The sequence below is a fragment of the Camelus bactrianus genome, chromosome 9 (assembly GCF_048773025.1).
Source record: "Camelus bactrianus isolate YW-2024 breed Bactrian camel chromosome 9, ASM4877302v1, whole genome shotgun sequence".
Taxonomy (NCBI): domain Eukaryota; kingdom Metazoa; phylum Chordata; class Mammalia; order Artiodactyla; family Camelidae; genus Camelus; species Camelus bactrianus.
This window is the reverse complement of record NC_133547.1, coordinates 8,988,243-9,011,540: the sequence shown is the minus strand read 5'-3', so window position 1 is coordinate 9,011,540 and position 23,298 is coordinate 8,988,243. Positions and strand designations below refer to the sequence as shown.

Genomic DNA, 23,298 nt, shown 5'->3' with positions numbered 1-23,298 from the left:
GTAGTCCCAGAGGGGAAGGACGTAGACGGAGACTAACATTTGGAGTAGTCACCCAAAGTCCATTTCACAGACAGGAAAGGTGAGGCCCAAAGGCAGAGGGCGACCTGACTACTTAAATAGAGTCCAGACTCCTACTCGCTGTGGCTGCAGGAGATGGACCCCTGAGTCCCTGCCGCACCCCTTCAGGCTGAGTTTCCCCCTTCTTGAATGAAGATCTGGATGCCACCAAAGAGGTAGAAGGTTACATAATCTGGGGGAGACCCACATCCCTCGACCCCCAAGGCGGGGGATGCTAGAAATCAGTGTACCCTCGAGTCTCTGAGCCCCGATCTCCCCGTCGGTAAAAAGTGCAGTTTGGAACTTTACAGAATTTCCCAGCAACAGTGCCCAAAGTCAGAGGCTGGGACTACAATTCCCAGCAGCTTCCGCGACCAACGTCGGGCTCCTCCCCGCCTCGTGTCGTCTGGGAATTGTAGTCCCGAAGCCCTCAGGGGCGGCGCCCCGGTGTCTCGCCCACGCGCGGGAACTGTATGGTAATCCCCGGAGGAGACAACGCATCCTCTTTCCCTGACCCTCCTTCCGCTCAGAAAAGCCTCTGGCTCCCTGAAAGGTGGGCACCCCAGTTCTAAAGTAGAATCCGAAATCTCGGCCGAGGGGGCGGGAATCAGCGCTGACACACCGGTCAGGAATGCAGTCGGGTCACCCTGTCTAGCCACCGTCCCGCGGCTCCGCCCGTCTCCCCACGCGGTGCGGTCCCTGTGGGAAAGGGCGTGAGCGCGTCCCCTAAATCTGCGTCCACGTGCCGCTGTTTACACGCGCCCGGGGACAGGGAAGGGGCGCTGGTCGGGACTTCTACACCCTCTCCCTTTCTCTGAAGCTTTAGGAATGTCCCTCACGCATGGGACTAAATCCTCGGGGTACTACCCGTGTCATTTGGTCCACAGCCTCTCCCCTTAGTTCGCACCTCCCCACGCGGGTCCAGCTCTCGAGTGCGGAGGCTCCGCCCCGGGATCCACAGGCTCCTCCCCGTATGTTTCCCGCTCCCCCGGAGTCCAGAAGCCCCGCCCCTGGCTGGTACTTAGAGCCCTCGAGAGGAATTACCCCCATTCCTCCATTTTCTCACCTCTCCCGCTCAAGTTCTGAACTTCCGAGACATCTGGACCTCCCTAGAAGAGACTGTAACACTGAAAGCACAGGACTGCCAACCTAGACTCTTACCCGTCTCTTTAAGAATTCCAGACCAATCGATCTTCCTGTCTCTTTAAGAGTTAGGGCCTATCAATGTGGCTGCCCCTTTAAGGCAACTTTGGAGCAAATCATGTCCGAGTGACTCGGGGTATACCTGCAGGGACCTGGTGCGACTCTAACTCCAGCCAGACAGCGAATCAGCTGATTTCTGGAGCAGAAGTTTCTTGCAAAAGATATCTTTCTCAGGTGTCTGCTCTGCACAAGTGGAAATTTCCCCCGTTTTTGTTCAGAGAGAGAGCGGTCTCCGAACGACCCTCCCGCGCTCCCGCACCCCCGCACCACATGGACCCTCCTAGGTGAGGCCCCACCCCTTTAGTTCCACGTGGTCGGCGGCGGGGCCTGAGTGGCTCTGGCTGCTGGGTCTACGTGAGGCATGGGTCCCGGGACGGCGGGGACCCCATCCGGCGGTGAGTTGCTTCAATGTGGGTCGACGGGGTGCAGAGAGTTAGCTGGCGGGAGGAGAAAGGGGCGCCCTGCGGCGTTCAGACGGAAAACGGGACATCCTCGGAGACAGGACCTGCGGAGAGTGTGTCCCCCAGGGGCTGGCAGGGTTGGGGGGGAATTCCGGATGAAGGGAGGATATCTTTCGGGGGAGTACCGGCGGAGAGAACGAGGGTTGGATCGGCGGAAACAGAGGCGCCTTTGGGGAACAGGCCGGAGAGAGGAAAGATGCGGAGAGTGGATTGGGGCGGTCAAGAAGTTGGGGCCAACGGACCGATGGGCGCCTTGGAGGATTAGACCGGCCGTTAAGTGTCAACAGACCCCCCGGTTTCCCCTTCTGCAGGTGCTGCTCGGTTTTCTTGTCCCCCCAACTTTACTGCGACGCCCCCAGCCTCAGAGCACAGTCGTTTCTCTTTGGAGGCATTGACGGGCCCAGATACAGAACTGTGGCTTATCCAGGCCCCTGTAGACTTCGCCCCAGACTGGTGAGTTGTCCCATGCCACCTTCCGGGAATACTCCCCACCGTATGGTCTGAATTTGGGGGAAATTTAGCAGGGCTTTCCTGGGGAACCCAGAAATGCTGCTTCTCAGCTCCTTTCCCCCGTCCCACCCAAAGAATCTGACCAAGCTTCTGTCTTCGCCTTTCTCCTCTCAGCCTCAATGGGCGGCTCGTGCCTCTCTCTGGCTCCCAGACAGTGAAGGGCAAGTTGGCAGGCAAGCGGCACCGCTACCGGGTCCTCAGCAGGAGTGGCCCCCAGGCTGGAGGAGAAGCAACCCTGCTGGCCCCCTCAGCGGAGGCAGGAGGGGGCCTCACCTGTGCCCCAGCCCCCCAGGGCAGCCTAAGGATCTTTGAGGGTCCCCAGGAAGCCCCAACAGGGACCCTGCTGCAGCCCATTCCTACAAGTCCCCCACCACAAATCCCCCCTGGCCTGAGGCCTCGGTTCTGTGCCTTTGGAGGCAGCACACCAGTCACAGGGCCTGGGTCAGTCTCAGCACTGAAGTCACCGGCCTTGGGGAAGAGAAAAAAAAAGAAGCATATGCCAGAGGCCTCAGTTCCTCAGGAGGCAGCGAATGAGCATGGAGCCCTGGAGGTGGACACAGCTTTGGGATCCCCAGAGATGGATGTAGGGAAGAAGAAAAAAAAGCAGCAGCTGGAAGAATTGGAGGTGACAGAGCTGGTGGCAACAGAGCCCACTGCTGAGACTTCGGAGCCCCAGGGAGTGCTGCTCCCATCCACCACCAAGAAGAGGAAAAAGAAGCCCAAAGAGGTAGAAATGGTCAAGCCAGAAATGGGGATGCTGAAGACAGAAGAAAAGACAGTGGAGCTGGAATGTATGGTTAAAACTGAGCCTCAGGAAGAGACAGTCCTGTCCCCCACCAAAAAGAGGAAGAGGCAGAAGGGGACAGAAGGGATGGAGTCAGTGGATGGGACGATAGTTGAGTCTCAGCTGCAGGTGAAGTTGGAGCCACAGGAGGAAGCCATCCCACCGCCATCTTCGAAGAAGCAGAAAAAAGAAAAGGGGTCCAGAGTGATGAGGGAGCCAGGGACTGAGGCTACAGAGCCAGACATGAAACCCTTGGAGCTCCCAGGGGAAGTGATGGAGTCTGAACTGCCACAGGAAGTGGAGCCTCAGGCTGAGGCAGCCCTAGCATCCACCAAAAAGAGAAAGAAAGAAAAACGGCAGAATGCGATGGTGGAGCCAGGGCCAGAGGTGCAGCCCCAAGAAGAGGTGATGAAGCCTGAGCTGCCAGGTGCCACTGAGCCTCAGGCAGCTCTAGCATCCACCAAGAGGAAGAAGAAAGAAAGAGGGCACAAACCACCAGAGCCAGGGACTGAGATGATTAACCCTCAAGGTGAGATGACGGAGCCTGAGCTGTCGGATGCGGGAGAGCCTGAGACCAAGGCAAACCCAGCATCCACCAAGAAGAGGAAGAAGCGGCGCCAGCAAAGCCAGGTGCCAGAGACGGTGTCCCAGGAGGAGATGCCTGAGCCACCACTGAATTCGGAGCCGAGGGAGCCAGCTCCCATGGGACAGGAAAGGAAGCGGAAGAAGCCACAGCAGGATCCTGCCTAGTCTCCTCCAGGGAGACTGACGACTGCAACTAAGACAAGCTGAAGGCGGCCACCTGGGCCATCAGAAGGCGAGGGCAGAGAAGGGACCCTCCCAGGGACTGCACCAGCACATCCACGGGAGCCTGCACCAGGAAAATGCTTTATTGTTACACCAAGAGCCTCCTTGGCAGCTGAGGTCATCGGGGCACTTTCAAGAAGGGCTCATGTAAGACATCAAACAGCCTCCGGGCCTGGAGGGGAGGGAGAAAGAAAAGAGAAATTGGTCATTAAATGAGCCATTTGTTTGATACATCAGAGTGGGCTTTTGCTTCTTTTTCTCCAGACTCTCAGAAGAGGACTCTGTAGGCTAGGAGAGAAGTAGCCTGACCTGGTTTCTATCCCAGAACTGGGCATCAGTTCTCCCCATCTGTAGGAGAGGCACTGTGGGCCTTCCAAAACCTCAGAACTTTGGGATCTGAGTGCCTATTTATTTGGGGCTCCCTCTTGCCCCCACCCCCTCAAGCCCACTCCCAAGGCTCTTACCTTCTGGGGCCCCAGGCCTGGGCACAAGGCCAAGTCTTCCTGAGATGCAGCTATGAGCTGTTCCAGAGACTGAGGAAGGTAGGAGTGAGAGGTCAGGGGAGGTGAACACAAAACTCGACCCTGCCCCAGCTGATGGAGGGTGTGAGGTATTCCCGGAAAAAAGTGAGGTCCTGGGGGAGGACAGGGGAGGCAAGAAGGATGGGGGAGGGGCTTCCTTGAAAAGGCAGGAGGGGAGAAATGTCTGTCAGGACAAAGGAATTGTTCCTTACCCCGAAAGTAGTCAGGAGGGTCTGACTGTCTGTTTTGTTGACCGACTTCACAGTGGTCAGACATTCAGTCACCTGGAAGCAGGGGCAGGGGTGGAGGTGTATTGGAAGAAGAAAGGAGAACAAGATTGAGCCTCTGAGGGTGGCCCTGGGTCACTGCTGTGTCTCCAGACTGCCCTGCATGCAGGAGGCAGTTGATAAATGCCATTTTTTGTGTGTGTTTTGATTTTTGCTTTAATATTTAAAGACTTTTTCCCCCTTAACGGGGACACTGGGGATTGAACCCAGGACCTCGTGCACGCCAAACATGCACTCTTCCACTGAGCTATACCCCCACCCCTGATTTTTGTGTTCTGGTGATTAAAAGGTCATCTCAGAGTGACCCCCAACTAGTTGAGAGGGTGCTGATCATGTGATAAGAAGTTAATGCCATTTATCTTGAGTTATTTCTGCCCCAGGCAGACCGTAGGCTCTAGAGTGGACCTGGATTCAAAACCAGACCCCACTGCTTACTTCCTGGGAGACCCTGGGCAAGGGAACTGACCTCTCTGAGCCTCAATTTTCAGGCAAATCAAGTTCCTAATAGTACCCACCTCAGGGGTGGCTGTGGATACTACCATTACTCTCTTGTTGGAGCCCAGATTCAACAATTCATTCAGCAGATATTCCCTGAGCATTCACTGAGGGCTCGGTGCTGCTGGGAACACAGCAGGGACTGAGATAGGCCCAGACCTGCCCTCCAGCGGCTCCCAGTCCAGTGCAGGAAACAAATCAGTTCCAGATATGAAGACCCAGACAGGCAGGGCTGGGACAGAGGGAGCCCACCGAGGACACCTGACCTGGCTTGGGGATCTGGGAGGGCTTCCTGGAGAAGGAAGCATCAGAGCTGAGATGTGGGAAAGATGGGATCAGGCAGCTGACTGAGCAGAGGGAACAGAATGGGCACACAGAGAAGCGACAGAAATGGGAGGGCACTGGGGAGCCACAGGAGGGATCTGGGCTGGAGAGGGCAGGGTCAGGTTTATGCTTATTTAGGTGGGAGAGGAGACTGGAAGCTGAGGGTGGGATGGGGGAGGAGCGATGTGACTTGAAATCAGAACTGCAGCTTAAACCCCCAAGAAGCAGCTTGGGGGAAGCCCAGGGAGGTAAGGTGGCCTCACCCGGGAGACGAAGTCCTGCTCCAGCTTCTCCATCAGGAGGTCTGCCGGCTTCTGCTCATAGGCCTTGTATGTCTCCAGGTACCGCCCGGCCTCCTCAGGGCTGAGGTGAGAGACATCAGTCAGCCGGGGGGGGAGGGGTCATATTTTAGATTAATTTCATTTGCTGATGCTAAGAATTCCAAACTCTAATATACAGAAAAATGAACTTTTGCAAACTGTCCTAAATGTTCCCTTGATTCAATAACCCTTGCTGGGCAGGTGCATCTTTACTCATCTTCTTTGGCTAAGGGCCAGAGCTTAGGAGCCTGATCCACTGGGAGCCTTTCCATCTGAGCTGCCCTGGGCCAGTGATTTTCATCTCTCTGGGCCGTGGTTTCCTCATCTATAAAGTGGGGTGGATGCCAGTGACAAATTAAATAAGTCCATTCTCTCTAACTGCTCAGAACCATGTCTGGCACTTAGAAGCCTATTTAAAAAATGTTAGCTGAGGAAGACGGTAGCTCAGTGGTAAAGTACATGCTTTAATCCCCAATACCTCCATTAACAAAAAATAAATAAGTAAATGTTTTAAAAAGAAAGAAATGTTAGCTATTCTGGGAGGGAGGTCAGCACACTGAGCATTTGCACTGGGTTTGAGAGGGAAAAAACCCAGAAATACACTTTATTTTCTCAGCCACAGGAAGACAACCTCATGAAGCTTTCAGCTCTCACTACTGAGAAAAATGAAGCTTTGAAAGCGCCTTCAAAAGGAAAGCTCCAGGCGCTGACTGCTGCATCTCTTATGGCAACTCACAAAACTTAATAATTGCCATTAATTTTCACATTAGGCACTAGCGTTTTGTCTTGTTTTGTTTTTTGACATGTAATTAACTGTTTCAAAGGTAGATGGAACAACGAAATCACTAAAAGGGTCTGTCTGTGTGCAGAGTAAAGGAGCCCAAGTTTATTTGCACCAGGAAAAAGCTGGCCTTTTTTCTCTTCGGAACTTGAGAATATTGAGTTGAGTGAAAGTAAATGTGTTTTTCCTGAGGCATTCTCTTAGCCTTCAAAGGTTAGCTAGTGAGCAATGTTTGTTGATTAAACATTGCTTTATTTTGGTTTTTGTGTGTGTGGAGGGGAGATAATTAGGTTTATTTTTTTATTTATTAATGGAGGAACTGGGGATTGAACCTAGGATCTTGTGCATGCCAAGCACACGCTCTACCACTGAACTGCACCCTCCCCCACCAAACAATGGTTTACATTCTTGAAAAGAACATTCAAGAATAAGAATAAGAAATAAGAAACAAATAAGAATTTTTATTTTTAAAATTCGGTGTTCTTCCCTGGGTTTTGCCGCTTTCCTCTCACTGCAGCAGGGATTATTATTGTTACTATTATTAATCGTTTTGTTCAGGACACCAAGTTAGCACGCTATATCCGGTCACACCGTTTGCTTTCACTTTTGCTTCCTACAGTACAATCAGGACCTCCTTCCACATTCGCAGACGGAGCTCGACCCCATTTACTTAAGGGCTCCAAAATATTCCATAGTTTGGATATAAACACATGGGAAGTATTTCCCGTGTGGGGGCCTAGCTGCTCTCTGTCCAAAGCCCTTTATGTTCGGAAGCTTCTGGGCTCCCTTGAGAGATCCTATAAGGCAATTCTTTTCTTTTCCTTTTCTTCTTTTTTTTCTTTTCTTTTCTTTCTTTCTTTCTTTGTGTGTGTGTGTGTGTGTGTGTGTGTCTAAGAGGAGAAACTCTTAGCATATGGGTAAGATTTACAGTTCTGGGAAAATTAGAGGCAACGATGGGGGAAAAAAACAGACACCCAGAGTTTTAAAGGGATAAGGAAGAAAAGCAGCACACCGGCTTTTACCATAGCGAGCAAGACAGCAGAAAAAAGATACAAAGTGACATACAGGTGACAAAATTGGGGTGACAGAGCCTTCCAGGGAACTGCAGTTGGAAAACACTCTGCGCCCAACTTTACACCTAGCCATTAAGAGCGTGAAGTGGCTGGTGCATCTTGACGCATCTTTTCTGGCTAAGGGCCAGGGAAGCTCCCAGGACTGGTAAGTTACCAGAGAAAACACCGTCTACTGAATCTATCTTGCAAACTTCTTTTTTTCCCCCTGGAGGGGTGCTCCGTTCCTGGAAGTACTGCAGTACCAGGTCAATGCGTGGAGTGGACGGAACAAGCTCCTATTCCAACTCCCTGCTCCCAAAAGCCATTTACTGTATTGTCCTCGGATAGAGGATGTATCAGATAGTAAACTGATAAGAAGATACTACACCTGATCTTAGCCAAAAGGCTGAGAAGAGATTACTTATTTTTTCAAACCATTACACACAGGGGGAAACGAGACCAGCAGCGTTGAGTCACCTGCCCAAGATCACACAGCTGCCAAGGAGGGAAGACAGCTCCCTCCATGGGTCTGCCTGACCCAGTTGGGCTCTTAATACTAAACTGTGCTGCCTCCCACAGTAAAAAGAGAGCAATTTTTATACCTGCTTTTGTTTTAACATACAGCCAATACATAAATACATTTTTCCAAAAAGTCAAGTAGCATAGAGGTAACACAGCCGTAGGGAGGGCACAGAATTACAGATACATTTACCCTTTGGCCTAAAAACTCATTCCTGGGGTTCAGGGCAGTGGCGGGAGTGTTGCTGGTAACAGCAAAAGCCTGGGACCTACCGAAGTGTCCTCCAACAGGGGGCTCCTGGCCTGGTCCATCTATCTAAGTATATGGCAGAATACTAGACAGCTGGAAATGAGCGTGGATCCAGACAGCGGGACAGTATTCGATGATAGCAAATGAACCACCAACACATGAAAAGGCATGGAGAAACCTTAAAAGCACATTGCTAAGTGAAAGAAGCCAATCTGAAAAGGCTACCATGAGACAATAGAAAGTATACACTGGTTCCCAGCACAGAGCTCCCAAACCCTTGTAATTTCCTACATGGTAAGAGTACTAGGAGCATTTTTGTTCCACTGAGGTGTCCCTGGATGGCTCCTGGGTGGGGGCTGATAGCCAGAAAGTCCAAGCCATGATTAGAAGCTTGAAATTTTCAGCCCCAGCCCCCCATCCTCCAGAGGAGAGAGGGGGCTGGAAGTAAGAGTTAATAATTGATCATGCCTACGTGAGACGCCGCTGTAAAATCCCAACATGACTGCGGGTTTTGGGAAGCTTCCAGGCTGATGAACACATCCACACCGGGAGGGTAATGCAGCCCAACTCCACAGGAGCTCCTGCGCTCGGGACCCTCCCAGACCTCGCCCTGTATCTCTTCACCTGGCTGTTCATCTCCAACCTTTATCATACCTTTTAATAAGCTGGTAAACAGAAGTAAATGTTTCCAAATTCTGTGAACCACTCTAGCACAAAATCAAACCTGAGGAAGCGGTCATTGGAAGCTCTGACCTGTGGCCAGCTGGTCAGAAGCACAGGGATTACTGGGGCTTGCGCCTGGCGTCTGAGTGTGTGTGCGCGGTGGGGAAGTGCTGTGTGCGGTGGGGTCTGACGCTATCTCCGGGAAGACAGTGTCAGAATTGAGCAGGACACCCAGCTGGCAGAGAACTGCTTGCTGTGGGAAAAAACCTCCACACAGAGGTGAAGGGTTTTATGTGAGGAGTAAAGGATATCTTATCACAGGATAAGAAACTGGGTTTTCCCTACACACAAGAACTGCGGATTTTTCTATTTAAGCTATATACTGCATGATTCCAACTATATGATATTCTAGACAAGGCAGAGGGGAGGGTATAGCTCAAGTGGCAGAGTGCATACTTAGCATGCACGAGATCCTGGGTTCAATCCCCAGTACCTCCTCTGAAAAAAAATGATAAATAAACCTAATTACCCCCCCCAAAAAAACAATTGAGGTCTAGACAAGGCAAAACTACAGAGACAGTAAAAAGATCAGAGGTTGCCAGGGGTTAGAGGAAGCAAGGGATACATAGTGGGGAGCACAGAGGACTTTTTAGGGCAGAGAAACTGTCCTGTAGGATACACTAATTATGGACACATCATACCTTTGTCAAGACCCACAGCATGTACAACACAAAGAGTGAACCCTAATGTACGGACTTTAGTTAAAAATAATGATAATATTGGTTCACCAATTGTAACAAACGTACCACACTAATACAAGATAAAAATAACTGGAGAAACTGTATGCAGGGGGAGGGGGGTATGCAGGAGCTCTGTATTTGGCAATCAACTTTTCTATAAGCTAAAAATTTCTCTTTAAAAAATCGATTAGTTTTTCTAAATGCAAACACATTAGAATATTACACAGCTGTAAAAAAAAATGAGGCGGCTCTCTGTACTGATCTAGAACAGACCTCCTCATAATGACACGACAACACAAGGCACAGAACAGTATACACACTATCCTCTTGTCTAAGAAGGAAAATTAAGATGTTTTCACATGTGTTTGCGATTTATAGAAACACTGGAAGGAAACCAAGAAACTAACAATGGTTACCTGTAGGGTAAAGGGAGTGGAGTGGGAGGGGAGGGGCAGAAGAGAGATTTCTCAGCAAAATAATTGCCATTTGTATACAAACCGTATACATACATACAGTATTTAAAAGAGATATAAAAACAGTATATATTATATTATACTATACTGTATTTTATTATATATGAATCACTTCTGATTTTTGAACTGCGTGAGTATGTTACCTATTCTTTAAAAAGAGAAGCTTTAATCATTATATATTCAGAAGAAAACAGAAGGACAGAGAATAAAAGTCCCCTCCCCTCAGGGGTACCCCCAGTTTATTCACATCTGTATCTGTTCACAAACATGGTTCATTTTCCTTCCTTTTTTTTAAATTCTTTTAAACTTTCTTCTTGAGGGGTAGGTAATTAGGTTTATTTATTTATTTTTAGAGGAGGTACTGGGGATTGAACCCAAGACCTCATCTATGCTAGGCATGTGCTCTACCACTTGAGCTATACCCTCCCCCTCCTGCGTTTTATACATAAGTTAAAATATCATGCTTTTTGGTCCTGCAACTTATTGCACCGATGGTGCTGGGAAGGCCGGTATCACTGTGGATTTGGGCACACAGGCGGGGACCATCAAAGAGGAGACATTCCTCACGCAGGAATTTCTGCATTGAAGAGCGTGTCTATCTTCTGTTTTTACTGTTTGGTTGGTTGGTTTGGTTTTTGTTTTTAAATATTTATGTATTTATTTATCATTTTGGGGGGATAATTAGGTTTACCTATTTATAAATTTATTTAATGGAGGCACTGGGGACTGAACCTAGGACTTTGTGCATGCTAAGCATGCGCTCTACCACTGAGCTATACCCTCCCTCTATTTTCTGTTTTAATAGCCAGTCAAGTCTCCTGCCAATCAAACATGCCTATTTCATATTAACCATCTTGATGTATTCACCAAATTAATGGGTGAAAAATGGCATCTCATTTTTTAAAAATTTACTTTTTCTGGATAAGCTGAATTATGGCTGATAATTTTTTCATGTGTTTTTGGCAATCCACAAAAGACTTTTTAAAATTGGACTACTGTTTTCTTATTGAATTGTAGGAGATTCTTTATAAATGTATAATAGATATCTTTAAATATATTCGTATGAATATAAACATTTAAATATAGTTGAACGGTATAAATATAATTTATATATACATATATAAGCCAGACATCTTACGTCTTTGTTATAGATAGCAAGGATTTTCTTAGTTTGACACTCGTCTCTTAATTTTGCTTACAGTATCTCTTACCATATGGCAGTTTTAAATTTTAAATTTTCTCAAATCAGCCAATCTTTTCCTTTATGGCTTCTGGGGTCTTGCTTTGGAAGACTTTTCCTGCCACAAGATCATAATAAATACATATACTTTATAAGATTTCTTCTAACACTTTCACTGTAGTTTTTCTTCTTGTGTCTGTAATTATCAAGATTCAGGTTCGATTACGGGGTAAGGAAGGGCTGTCTTTTTCCATACAGAGAACCAGTCTAATGGTCTTTAGAAAGCTAGACTTGGAATTAATTATTCAACAGGATTTTATGTCTAGCTCCTAAGTGCCTAGTATGGTCCTATAAATTGGCTCTATGACCTGCTTTTGTGCCTACAACCCTACAAGAAAGATGTGAAGACCCTATTTTACACATAAAGAAACTGAGGTCCAGAGAGGCAGTGCCTGCCCAGGCTCACAGGGAGTTCACGGGAGGTGGGTGGGGGGAGGGCAAATGACTCTCAGGATAGAGCCTGACCTGGGGGGATGCGCCCATCTCACCTCCAGGCAAGGATCAGGGTGCAGTCGGCCAGGATGCACATCTTAGCCAGCTCCTTGAGGGCCTGCTGAGGATCTTTCTGGGCAGAAAAGAAAATCAGAATGAGGGATCTGGGAGAAAGCAAGCAATTATAGTTTTGAAAACAGGGCATCTTAGGATGCCAAGAGCCTTTCACTTAACTGACACTCCCTAATCTCTGACTTGGTGCCCAACCTATGCAGGGCAGTGCCAGGACCCGGCAGTGATGGGAACAGCCCTGGCTCTGCCTTCCCGGGGTTCACTCTGATGAGGGGGACAGACCCATGCCCAGACAGAGATGACCCAGAGTGGCTGAAGTGGGGAAGCCAGAGGAGCGTCTGTCCTGCCTGGGGGATCAGGGAGAGCTTCCTGGAGGAGGCGACATCTGCACTGGGACCTGAAGGAGGATGAGGAGGGAGGACAGCAAAGGAAAGCAGAAAAGGGAACTGCAGACATAGGGAACAGTGTGTGCAAAGGAAGGGAGGGGAAAGAGGGCTTGAGGAATTACAATTCACTGCCATGGGATGGAGGATGTGAAATCAAAGGGTGATCACATGGGAGCCTAGAGATGAGACGGGAGAGCTGGGCAGCAGTTGGGTCACGCAGGGGCTCATGGGCCATGGAAGGCACTGGGGCGCCATGGAGGGGTTCAGACATCAGGTGTGTGCTCTACAAGACCCCTCTGGCTGCTGTAAGGATGGAAGGGGTCGAGGCTGGAGGCCATGAGATGAGAGAATAGGCTGGAGCAGGGATCCAGGCAGGAGAGAAAAGGGCCTGGATCAGGGCCGGGCTGTGAGGATAGAGAGGAGGAAACATCCCAGAAATCTTCAGGTGGCAGAGGGCTGGGACTGACTGAAGCAGGTGTGGGGAAGGAGGGGGTGGGTAATTTTACCCTCCCACCCCCCTGCCAACACAGTTGTCCCCCTCAGATGTAAGAAATTCCCCATTGAGGTTTCAACTTGCATTTCTCTTTGAAAGGGATTCAACATTCCACCTGGCAACCAAGAGACCCAAGACTACCCATTTCACAGATGGGGACGGTGAGGCTGGCGGGGGAGTGACCCCTGCTTACCACGTCCACCTGGACGAGCAGGACCCGCAGGGCGAAGCTCTTCCCCAGGCTCTGCAGCCGCTGGTGGATGTAGTCTGGGTGGAGGTTGTGGTAGCGGAGGCTGGGTGGGGGCAGGCAGAGGGAGGGGTTGGGCGGTCTTGGTCTCTCCCAGAGCCCAGGAGCCCTTTCTCCCTCTCAGTGGGACGTAGAGGGCTTGGGAGCCCAGGCAGACAGTCTTGCTGGTGTCTGAGGCTCAGAGAGGTTAAGTGATTTGCCCAAGGTCACCCTTCAAGGAAGGGGCACAGCAGGGACCAGCAGCGAGGGCCACCTGGCTCTGGCTCCCCAGAAGGTGGACCCTTGGATCCTTCACTGAGGAAGAGAAGATCCTTGGGTTGCAGGTGGAGAATAGGAGACTCTAGAAAGTGTATGGGGGGTGTGGGGGGAGCTGCACAGCTGGTCTTGTGAAGCGGGGCCCATCCCTGGAACTGTCTGCTTTGGCCTCAGAGGGAGCTGGAAGGGAGGGGGTGGGGCAACCCAGGGGTTTGCCCCCTCGGGAACTAAGGGACATCTCTGCCCAGCAGCTGCCAGCTCTCACACCCTGCAGGGAGGACAGTAACTTAGAAGTTTCACTTCCCCTGTCTGACTCCATCTGGAGAGGGGTTGCCAGCAGATGAGGGACACTTGTTTAACTGTGGTGAAGGTTAGAGACATCCTGGCTCCAGTCTGGGACATGAGGCCCCCTCCTCCCTCAGACCCTGAGGCACAGGCCCCAGCTCCAGGCACCTCTAGGCCAAGATCTCTTCCTCTCACTCAGGGCCAGACTGAGGCCCAAAGCTGGCAGGGCCGTGCCCAGAGGCCTCCCATCCAATGGTCCAGGACACCGGAACACACCCCTCCCAGGCCATCTTGAGCCCCCAGAGCTCACCTGAGGAAGAGGGCACAGGTGCTCTGGCCCAGCACGTAGTCGGGCAGCACATCACCAAATTCCCAGGGCACGTTGCGCACAAACCTCAGCACAGGGTTGCCCCTCTGGGGAGGGAGGAAGGACCAACCCATTAGCATGGTGACCCTGGGACCACTGCCACCCCAGCCCCTCTCCCCCACCTCTTCTCAGCACCTCCCCACCCTCCTCCTGCTTTGCACCTGGGGCTTCTCCCGCTGCGCTCTCCTCCCTCTGCCCAGACTCCTCCTCCTCCTCAGCCTGGAATGTTCTTGGTGCTGACCTAGTCACCCCACCAATCCTCAGGCCCTAACTAAAGGGTCCCTGGGTGTCCCTCCAGCTCAGCCCTCTCCCCCAGCCCCCATCTGTGTGTCCTGTGGTCCCCTGGACACCTGTCCCTGGGTGTCTACCTCACTGAACTCAGCACTGACCCCTACACCTGCTTCTGCTCTGGGCCCCAACTCAGGGACCACCCCATCATCCAGAGATCCAGGCCTTGTCCTAGACACTTCCCTCTCCCCCTCCTCCCCCAGGTGGGACACCTCCCTTCTAAGCATTGCCCATGAATGCTTCCCTCTTCACTGCCACGGCCCCCACCCCACCTCCTCCTGGTCGCCTGCCCTGGTGGTGTCCCATCCCGGCCACCCTCCAAACAGTAGCCAGAGGGCTCTTCCTAAAGCACAAACATGACCCTCCCCTGCTCTAAACCCTGCTGTGACTCCCCAGTGCCCTTAGGGGAAAGCTTCTCACTGTGGCCTGTGACCCTCCATGTCAGACGCCCACCCACAGCCTGGTATCTGCTTAGTAGGCTCCTCTCAGGCTCTACCCTGATAGTCCAAGACCAAAATTCTTTTCTTTTTAATTTTTTTTTAAATTGGGGTGGGGAGCTAATTGGGCTGGCTTATTTATTTATTTATTTATTTATTTAATGGAGGTACTGGGGATTGAACCCAGGACCTCATGTATGCTAAGCACGTGTTCTACCACTGAGGTATACCTCCCCCACTTCCCAACACCAAAATTCTTTAAGCAAGTCAAACTCTAATCTATTCAAGAATTTGAGTGCGTCTAAGTGTGTCTAAGTGCTGGGAATATAGCCATGACTAAGAGGACAAAGATCCCTGCTCTTCTGGGGGGAAAACAGCCATTAAACAAAAGCATCTCAGGGATGAAGGTGTAATGACCAAGTGAAGTAGAATTCAGCTTGAAGGCTGTGGGATCTGCTCTCGTGGTGGGGTGTGGGGTGGTCAGGGCAGCTGGGGCAGGAAGGGTCTGCATGGGTCCCAGGCTCTGCAGGCTCTGGGCCATCTGGACCTGAGGCACCAGGAGCCAGGGAAGGGCTTTGGGCAACGGAGGGAGGGGCAGGACCCAATTTCAATCTTCAAGGATTATTTTGTCCATTTCACACCCACTAGAATGGCCAAAATCAAAGACAATGACAAGTGGTAAAGAGAGGGCGAAAATGGAACCTTCATACACTGCTGGTGGGACTGTAAAAGGATGCAGCCTTTTAGAAGACAGTTTGAGAGTGCCTGCAAAAGTTAAACACAGAGTTACCATATGACCCAGCAAATCTACTCCTGGATAAATACCCAAGGGAAGTGGAAACCTACGTTCACACAAAAACCTGGACACAAATGTTCACAGCAGCCTTCTCTCACTAACCAAAAAGTATAAACCCAAATGTCCATGAATGGATGAATGAACAAACAGTGCCATGTCTGTACCACGGAATACTATGCAGCAACAAAAAGGAATGCATGTGATACGTGGATGAACCTCGAAAGCATTGTGCTAAGTGGAAAAAAGCCATCAGGTGCCAAACATTTGGGTTGTTTCCAATTTTTGGCTATGGTGAGTAACGCTGCTGTGGGCATCTGTGTCCTAGATTCTGCGTGGACGTATAGTCATCCCTCAGAATCCACAGGGGACTGGTTCCAGGACCCCCTCGATATTAAACTTTGCAGATGGCATAGTACAGTTGGCCCTCGTTGCAGTGGGCTGACCGGATTTTCATTCTTCTTGTATGTATACCTAAAGGTGGAATCGCTGGGTCATCAGGTAACTCTATATCTAAACATTTGAGACACTGCCAGACTGTTTTCCAAAGTGGCTGCACCATTTTACCTTCCCACCAGCAGTCTGTGAGGGTTCCAATTCTTCCACGTCCTCCCAACCCCTGTTATTGTCTGTCCTTTTTTTTTTTTAATTGTTGTTTCTTTATCTGTGTCTGTCCTTTTGATTCAAGCCATCCTAGTGGGCGTGAAGTGATATCTCACTGTGGTTTGGATTTGCATTTCCCTGATGGCAAAAGGATACTGAGCATCTTTTCATGTTCTTGGGTCCTATTACCTTTGTAGACCATGCTCTCCCCCTTCCAGAATGCCAGCTCCATCCATGGCTGAGACTTTATCTGCTATCCCCAGAGCCTAGAACAGCATCAGGTAACCTCTGACCACATATGTGGATTATATGTGGGTGAACCCCCATTTTATGTATTTTATTTATTTATTTATTTTAAATTTTTTGTTTGTTTCTTTGGGGTTTTTTTGGGGGGGGCGTAATTAAGATTGATTGATTGATTGATTTAATGGAGGTACTAGGGATTGAACCCAGGACTGCATGTATGCTAAGCATGCACTCTACCACTGAGCTATACTCTCCCCTGAACCCCCTAAAATTTTTAAAGGCACAGATGGGTTAAGTCACTTGCCCAAGATCACACAGCACTGTGTGGCAGAGCAGGATTCAAACTTGGGCCCATGTTCAACAGTTTTTGAATAAATGGACAAACCTGGGGACAGAAAATGTAGCTGCAATGAACAACCACACCCCCCCACAACCAGAAGAGTTGGGGTGTTATGAACTGAATTATGTCACCCCCAAATTCATAGGTTAAAATTCTAACCCCCAGTGTGATGATATTAGGAGGTGAGGGGAGGTGATTAGGTCATGAAGGTAGAGGCCTCATAAATGGGATTAGCGTTCTTTTAAAGGAGACCCCAGAGAGTTCCGTCACCCCTTCCCACGCTGTGAAGACACAGTGAGAAGATGGCTGTGAACCAGGAAGCAGGTAAGGTCCTTACTAGAAACCGAATCTTGGACTTCCCAGTCTGCAGAACTGTGAGAAATGAGTGTTTGTTGTTTAAGTCCCAGTCTACGGTATTTTTGTTACAGCAGCAAAAACAGACTAAGACCTGAGGCATCCTAAACCCACACATGGCAGTTGAATGGATGAATGGAGAGATGGCACTGCTGAGACCACAGTGTCTAGAACTCAGACCTCCCTTCCACTGCCCACCAGGATGCCATCCCTACAACTGCGTTTCCCACCAGAAACCCCAAAGCCCCACTTCTTCATCCCCCTCCTCACCTGCCGGGGGCTCACAATGATGCTGTTGGATTTTGCTCCTGGTTTGGGAGCTGGGTTGTTGGGGGTCTCTCCTGCCAGGGGTTCTGGCCCCATGGTGTGTGTGGCTCCAGCCCCTCCTGGAGGTCCTGAGATGGCATACTCAGCATAAGTCTGAGGGGCCAGCTGGGGTGCGATCTCCGTGGTGGGCAGGCTCCGTGTGGATTTGAATAAGGGTTTGGCCTGTGGGGAGAGATGTAAGAGGGCACACAAAATCTGACTCTAGCTACTTCTGCCTCCTCAGCCTCTACCCAGGTCCCAACTACCATCTTCTTTCCTTTGGACCACTGCAGTCACCTCCTCACCAATTCCCTGCCTCTGCCTTTACCCTCCACAGTCTGTTCCCTACACTGAGTCGTATCATGTCCCTCCTCTGATCAGAGCCTGTAGGTGGCTCCTGCCTCAGAGTAAAAGCCAAAGCTGTCACCCTAGCCTTTGAGACTGAAATATCTGTCCCTGCCTCCTTGCCTCAAGGACCTCACCTCCTACCCCTCCCCCCTGGCTTTCTCTACTCCAGCCCCACTGGCCTTCTCGCCGATCTAAAACTTACCAGGTTCTCTCTGACCTCAGGGCCTTTGCACTGGCTGTTCCCTCTCCCCCCAGATGTCACATAGCTCACTCCTTCACCTCTTTCACATCTCTGCAAAGATATCATCTCCTTTGAGAAGCCTTCCCTTAACTGTCCTATCTAAGGTAGCTCTTCTCCCCCATCCTTAGCCTACTTTCTTTTTTCTTCACAGCACACAAGTGGCAGCCAGTACTCAGCAACAGCCAGTTGTGTTTCTGTGGGAAAAAGACCTCACTGTTGCCAGATCCTTTGATTTATCCATAGATGTCAAGAGTGCAGACTTTTTTCAACTGCAAGACCTTCCAATTCATTAACATCAGCAATAAATTCATGCCTTGCAGAACCAGGGTGCTGGCCACATAAAACATATCAGCTACTCCCTGACTGCCAGTTTCCGGCCTCTGCCATAGCCCTCCTAACCACGACATTTTACAGATACAAAAACTGAGACTTGCAGAAGGCAAAGGACTGTTTTCTCAGGGTAACCCAGGCCGCAACATTTCCTAACCCACGCTGTGGTCCCACAGGTCCCTTCATGTCGCCTTTCCTCCCAACAACCCCCACAAGCCTCCCAGCGGCCCCCCAACCTCCTAGTCCTACCCCAGGAGGAGGGCCCGCATCCTCGTCCAGGGGTATGAGGAATTTCTTTCTTGTGGGAGGGCCAGCGGGCTTCTGCACTCCCTCTTCGTCCATCGCAAAGTCCTTTACGGGCCTGAAAATGAAGACGTGGAGACGGAAGCCAGTGAAACATCGGCATTTCCATCACCCCAGCATGAACCCCCAGTCAAAGCCGTTCCCCCCCTCCAAAATTCCAAGGCTCCATAGCGTCCAGCTCCAAACACCCAGAGCCCCAGGTTCTAGAAAGCCCCGCCCCATCGAGCCTCCACCTCTGGTTCGCCCCGCCCCTTACCGGTCCACACTTTCCATTCTCCCGCCCCTCAGGGCCCCTACGTTCTATTCGCACCGCCCTTACTGTTCTCCGTCTTCCGTCCGCCAGGCCCGGCCACTGGACTCGACCCTCCGTCCGCCCCGCCGCCAGGGCTCCTATCTAGATGCCCTCCCCTCGCTCCATCTCTCGGAGACTGCAACGACTGATTGACTTCTACGGCTGCCAATCCCCACAGCAGTCACAGCCCCCCGCCCCTCTTGACCCAGCCCGGAGATGTCAGCGTCCGGCGGACTCACCTCCTCGCCCCCGAGTCCGGAGAAAAAGACCGGAGGGAGATCGAGGCGTTCCACCGCCGGTGTGGCTAGCGCGGCCGCAGGCTCGCCTCACTTCCGGCCTCTCTAGCCCTCCAGCCCGTTCCCATCGTTCCCCTAAGGGGTAGGGCGTGGAGAGGGGCGGTCTCCGCGCAGCTGTCAATGGTTGTGGAGGACCGCGGAGTTTTGGTTTGGAAAGAGCTATGCGTCTCTGGGCCTGAGTGACTCTGTTGCCAAGCAGTTACATTTCAAATACCTCCCTCTTGTGTGCCCGGGCTCTAGGCTAGTGGAGAAGAGATGGCAGGAGATCAAACTAGGTCCCTTCTCTCAGTACAGACTTGGGTTTGAATCCCAGCTCTGCCATTGGCTTGGTCTCAGTTTCCCCACTCACTCCCCAATTCACTTATTCCATATTCCCCCAAAGCCTCCTCTGTTCCCAGCTCTGTGCGAGGCAGTGCTGGTGACACAGCGGTGACGAGTGATAACGATAGCCCCGCTCCGCCCTCCCGGAGCTCACAGCGCATTGGGAGAGACAGACCCGTTCCCAAACAGTGACGACCCAGAGTGGGCAGGGCGGGGACAGGAGACCCCAAAGGGCCAGGGGGAGAGTGGGTAGGGGACACCTAAGCCACCCCGAGGGTTAGGAAAAACTTCCTAGAGAAAGGGACATCTGAGTAGAGTCCTGGCTGATGAGTTAGTATTAGTCATTTCCTGAAAGGATAGTATCACACTGTTCTAACTTGCAATTCTCTGATTACTAAGAAGAGAGAACATCATTTTTGTGAGTTTATTGGTCTTAAATATTTTGTTTTCCGTGAGTTGCTTGCTCATATCCTTTGCCCACTTTTTTCAAATCCTAGAGGTTTATTAGACTATTTTTGAATGCCCAATTTTAAAATGGGGTTGTACGCCTTTTTATTACTATTAATTTGTAGTACTTTACAGATTCCAATTCTAATGGTTAGTTACATATATTTCAAATATTTCCTCCTCTTTTGCATTTCTATTTTAACTTTATTTGTTTATTTATTTTTGTCACGCAGAAGTTCTTAGTGTTTATTCACACCTGTATTATCAATCTACTCTAACCTGACTTTTGCTTTTGGTGTGTTTAAGAGGCTTGTAATACCCCAAGGTCATAAATATACTCTATCATTCCTTTTAATATTTTCCTAGTTTTGACTTTGTTTCTGTCTTTAATCCATATGAGGCTTATTTTTGAAAATGTACTAAGGTGGGCATTTATGATGGGTGTAGCCAATTGTCCTGATGCCATTTACTTTAAAAGTCTGTCCTTTCCCTAGTTTTCATATTCCACCTTTATCATATGCCAAATTCCCATATCTAGAAAGGTCTGTTTCTGACATTTCTATTATGTTTCATTCATCTCTTTATCTGTTCCTTGCCTCTGTTCCAGACGGTTTAATTATTTTACTTAGATATGTTTTGATATCACATGAGGCAAGTCCCCCACCTCTGTTCAGTTTCAAATCTGTCTTTACCATTCTTGTACATTTTCTCTTCAAGATGGATTTTAGAAGCTGTTTTTCTATTTCCACGAAAACTCCTGTTGGGATTGAGATTGGAATTGCTTTGAATTGATAGATTAATTACAAGAAGATTGACATCTTTTTCGAATCCATGAATACACTGTCTCTATTTCTCCATTGACTTTGGCTTTTGTTAGAAACCTACTGTAAAAAGATTTTTTTTTCTAATTAACTAATTTTTTTTAAGTTGAGGTACTGGGGATTGAAACCAGGACCTCATGCATGCTAAGCATGCACTCTACCACTGAGCTATACCCTCCCCACTAATTAATTTTTATTTATATAATTGGTTCATGATATTAGTTTCCCAGGACTGCTGTAACAAAGTACCAAAAACTGGGTGGCTTAAACCACAGAAATTTATTGTCTCACAGTTCTGGGGAATAAGCAAGTCCAAAATCAAGATGTTGGCAGGGTGATGCTCCCTCTGAATGCACTAAGGAAGGATCTGTTCCAGAACTCTCTCCTAGCTTCTGGTAGCCTCAGGCCTTCCTTTGCTTATAGATGGCCAGCTTCTCCCTGTGTGTCTGTCTTCCCTCTGTGCATGTCTGTCTCTGGGTCCAAATTTCCCCATTTCAAAAAGACGCCAGTAAAACTGGATTAGTGGCCTCATTTAAACTTATCTTTGTAAAGACCTTATTTCCAAATAAAGTCACATTCTGAAAAACAGGAGTTAAGACCTCAACATATCATTTTTTGTGGGGACACAATTCAACTCATAACAATTTTCTGTTACTCTTTATAACTTTCTTCCTTCTGAATTCATTTTTACTTCTTGCTAGAGTACATTCTCTTCTAACTCTTTCAGAGAACATTCTGGATAGGAACTCTTTGAGTCTTGTTCATCTGAAAATGTTTTTATTTGATCTTCACAATCGGAAGCTCAAATTCTGGGTGCCTACTTCTTTTTCTGGCAAAGTTAGAAGATACTGGTCCTCCGTCTCCCCAACGACGTCTGGGTGGCTGATGAAAAGTCTCCCATCTCCCTGATTCTCCTTCCTTCATAAGCAGCCTCATCACTGGGTGTAATTTTCCCCCAGGATCACTTACTAGCAGTGTTACCTTATGCCAGCAATTCAGTATCTCCATGTGTGTCAGTTTGCTCATCTCTAAAATGGGGATAACGGTTGTTAGGAGAATGAAATAAGTTCTATGCAAAGTGCCTACGTCTGTACTTGGCATGCAGTAGGTGCAGGATTCAAGTTTGTCATACAAATAAAACAGCCCTTGAACAAGTCCTCAGCAAGCAGGGGCTGAAACTGTTTTGATCACTGCTGCATCATCCTGCCCCAAACCAGAAGGCGCTACTGAACCATGTGTTATATGAATGAACAAAAGAAATAGTGGAGTCCTACCACAATGAACTTCACCACTTGGTGCCTCAGTTTCCCAGTGTAACTGCTGAGGTTGTGAGAATTTAATAAGACCACAGAGATCAGTCTTGAGATGGATGGTTTATTTATTCCTTGAATAACTACATGTTGAGCACCTGTGGCAGGCACTGTGCACACAGATGCCAATAAATCAGACCAGGTCCCTGCCCTGCAAGCTGATGGTCTCATGGGGCGGGGGGGGGGGGGGGGGGGGGGACACGACAGACATAAAAACGAAACAAGAGCATTTCAGTCATATGTGCTCTGAAGATGATATATAGGGGAAGGAGCCACACAGTCACAGGAAGAGGGGCTCTAGAAATAATAGAAATGTTACACCATCAACTTGATAAACATCAAAATAAATTGAGCACTTACTATGAGCTAAGTCCTCACAATAACCCTTCCCTTAGGTGTCAATAGCTCATTTGACATATGAATGAACCGAATCCCCAGATACAGAGAGAAGAACCATGAAGATGTGTCTCTGAATCCAAGGGCAGACGGTGTTTCTAGAAGGAAGCCAGCCCAGGCTGGCTTGAGGAATGGGAATAACCAACCAAACCTGCAACTCGTGTTTTTTTCCGCTAGGGGGCGACGGCGCCCCACAAGAGGATTTGGGGTGTAGGGGCGCCGGGAACTGCTCTGCCAGAGCCATCCCCAAGGCAAGACGCCCCAAGAAGGCGGCAGGCGGGCCCTTTGCTTCTCCCAACCCGTTTCTCTGTCGCCGAAGTGCGGCAAAGGCCCCGCTGAGTGCGTTCGTGTAACTCTGAGCCTGAGGAAGTTGCCCTCGATTCTACATTATTATCTCCAAGTTTGATTCCTACACTCAATTCCAAAACTGAATTTTCAGATCCCGGATTCGAATCTTCCTAGCTCCTAGAGCAGCCAGTTCGAATCTAACAGCTGTCCTCAACTCTGATTCCTTGTCCATCTTCCAAACGCTCCAAATTCAAATTCCAGCCGCAACCGAAGTTCCCCGGAGTCCGGACCCTGCTCCACTCCCAAACCTTCACCTAATCACAACTTCGAGATTCCTCTGCGCCTCCAAAGAATTGGGGTGGGGATGGAGAATATGGGGAACCCCACCCCTAATTACGCCCGAGGAACTTCGGGTGGGGGCCAGATTGCCGCCAGACCGAAGATTCTGGAAGTAGGGGTGCGGCCGAGGGGCGCAGTGACCCGGCCGGCGTCCCCACCCGCCTCTAAACTTAGC

General features: G+C 49.6%; 2 protein-coding genes and 1 non-coding gene across 5 annotated transcripts; 1 reads left to right on the top strand and 2 right to left on the bottom strand.

Annotated features, from left to right (window-relative positions):
- Positions 1–1,273: 1,273 nt before the first annotated feature.
- Positions 1,274–4,058, top strand: POLR1G (RNA polymerase I subunit G). Its single transcript, XM_010946813.3, has 3 exons — positions 1,274–1,655; positions 2,033–2,174; positions 2,346–4,058. Exons 1-3 carry the CDS (start codon positions 1,622–1,624, stop codon positions 3,763–3,765), a joined length of 1,596 nt encoding a protein of 531 aa, XP_010945115.2. The 5' UTR covers positions 1,274–1,621; the 3' UTR covers positions 3,766–4,058.
- Positions 3,885–19,284, bottom strand: ERCC1 (ERCC excision repair 1, endonuclease non-catalytic subunit). Of its 3 annotated transcripts, none has more exons than XM_045510592.2 (10): positions 19,145–19,284; positions 18,560–18,671; positions 17,356–17,574; positions 13,968–14,071; positions 13,064–13,163; positions 11,976–12,052; positions 5,713–5,812; positions 4,556–4,627; positions 4,287–4,355; positions 3,885–3,994 (listed from the first exon to the last, which is right to left on the bottom strand). In XM_045510592.2, the coding sequence occupies exons 2-10, from the start codon at positions 18,650–18,652 to the stop codon at positions 3,941–3,943; spliced, it is 888 nt and encodes a 295-aa protein (XP_045366548.1). In that variant the 5' UTR covers positions 18,653–18,671; positions 19,145–19,284; the 3' UTR covers positions 3,885–3,940. The 3 variants fall into 3 exon arrangements, with proteins under 3 accessions (XP_045366548.1, XP_010945112.2, XP_010945111.1); XM_010946810.3 differs by lacking the exon at positions 19,145–19,284 and adding an exon at positions 18,933–19,084; XM_010946809.2 differs by lacking the exon at positions 19,145–19,284 and adding an exon at positions 18,870–18,901.
- Positions 7,832–8,020, bottom strand: LOC123614569 (U2 spliceosomal RNA). Its single transcript, XR_006722005.2, has one exon. It is a non-coding gene; the product is annotated as a U2 spliceosomal RNA (small nuclear RNA).
- Positions 19,285–23,298: the final 4,014 nt, after the last annotated feature.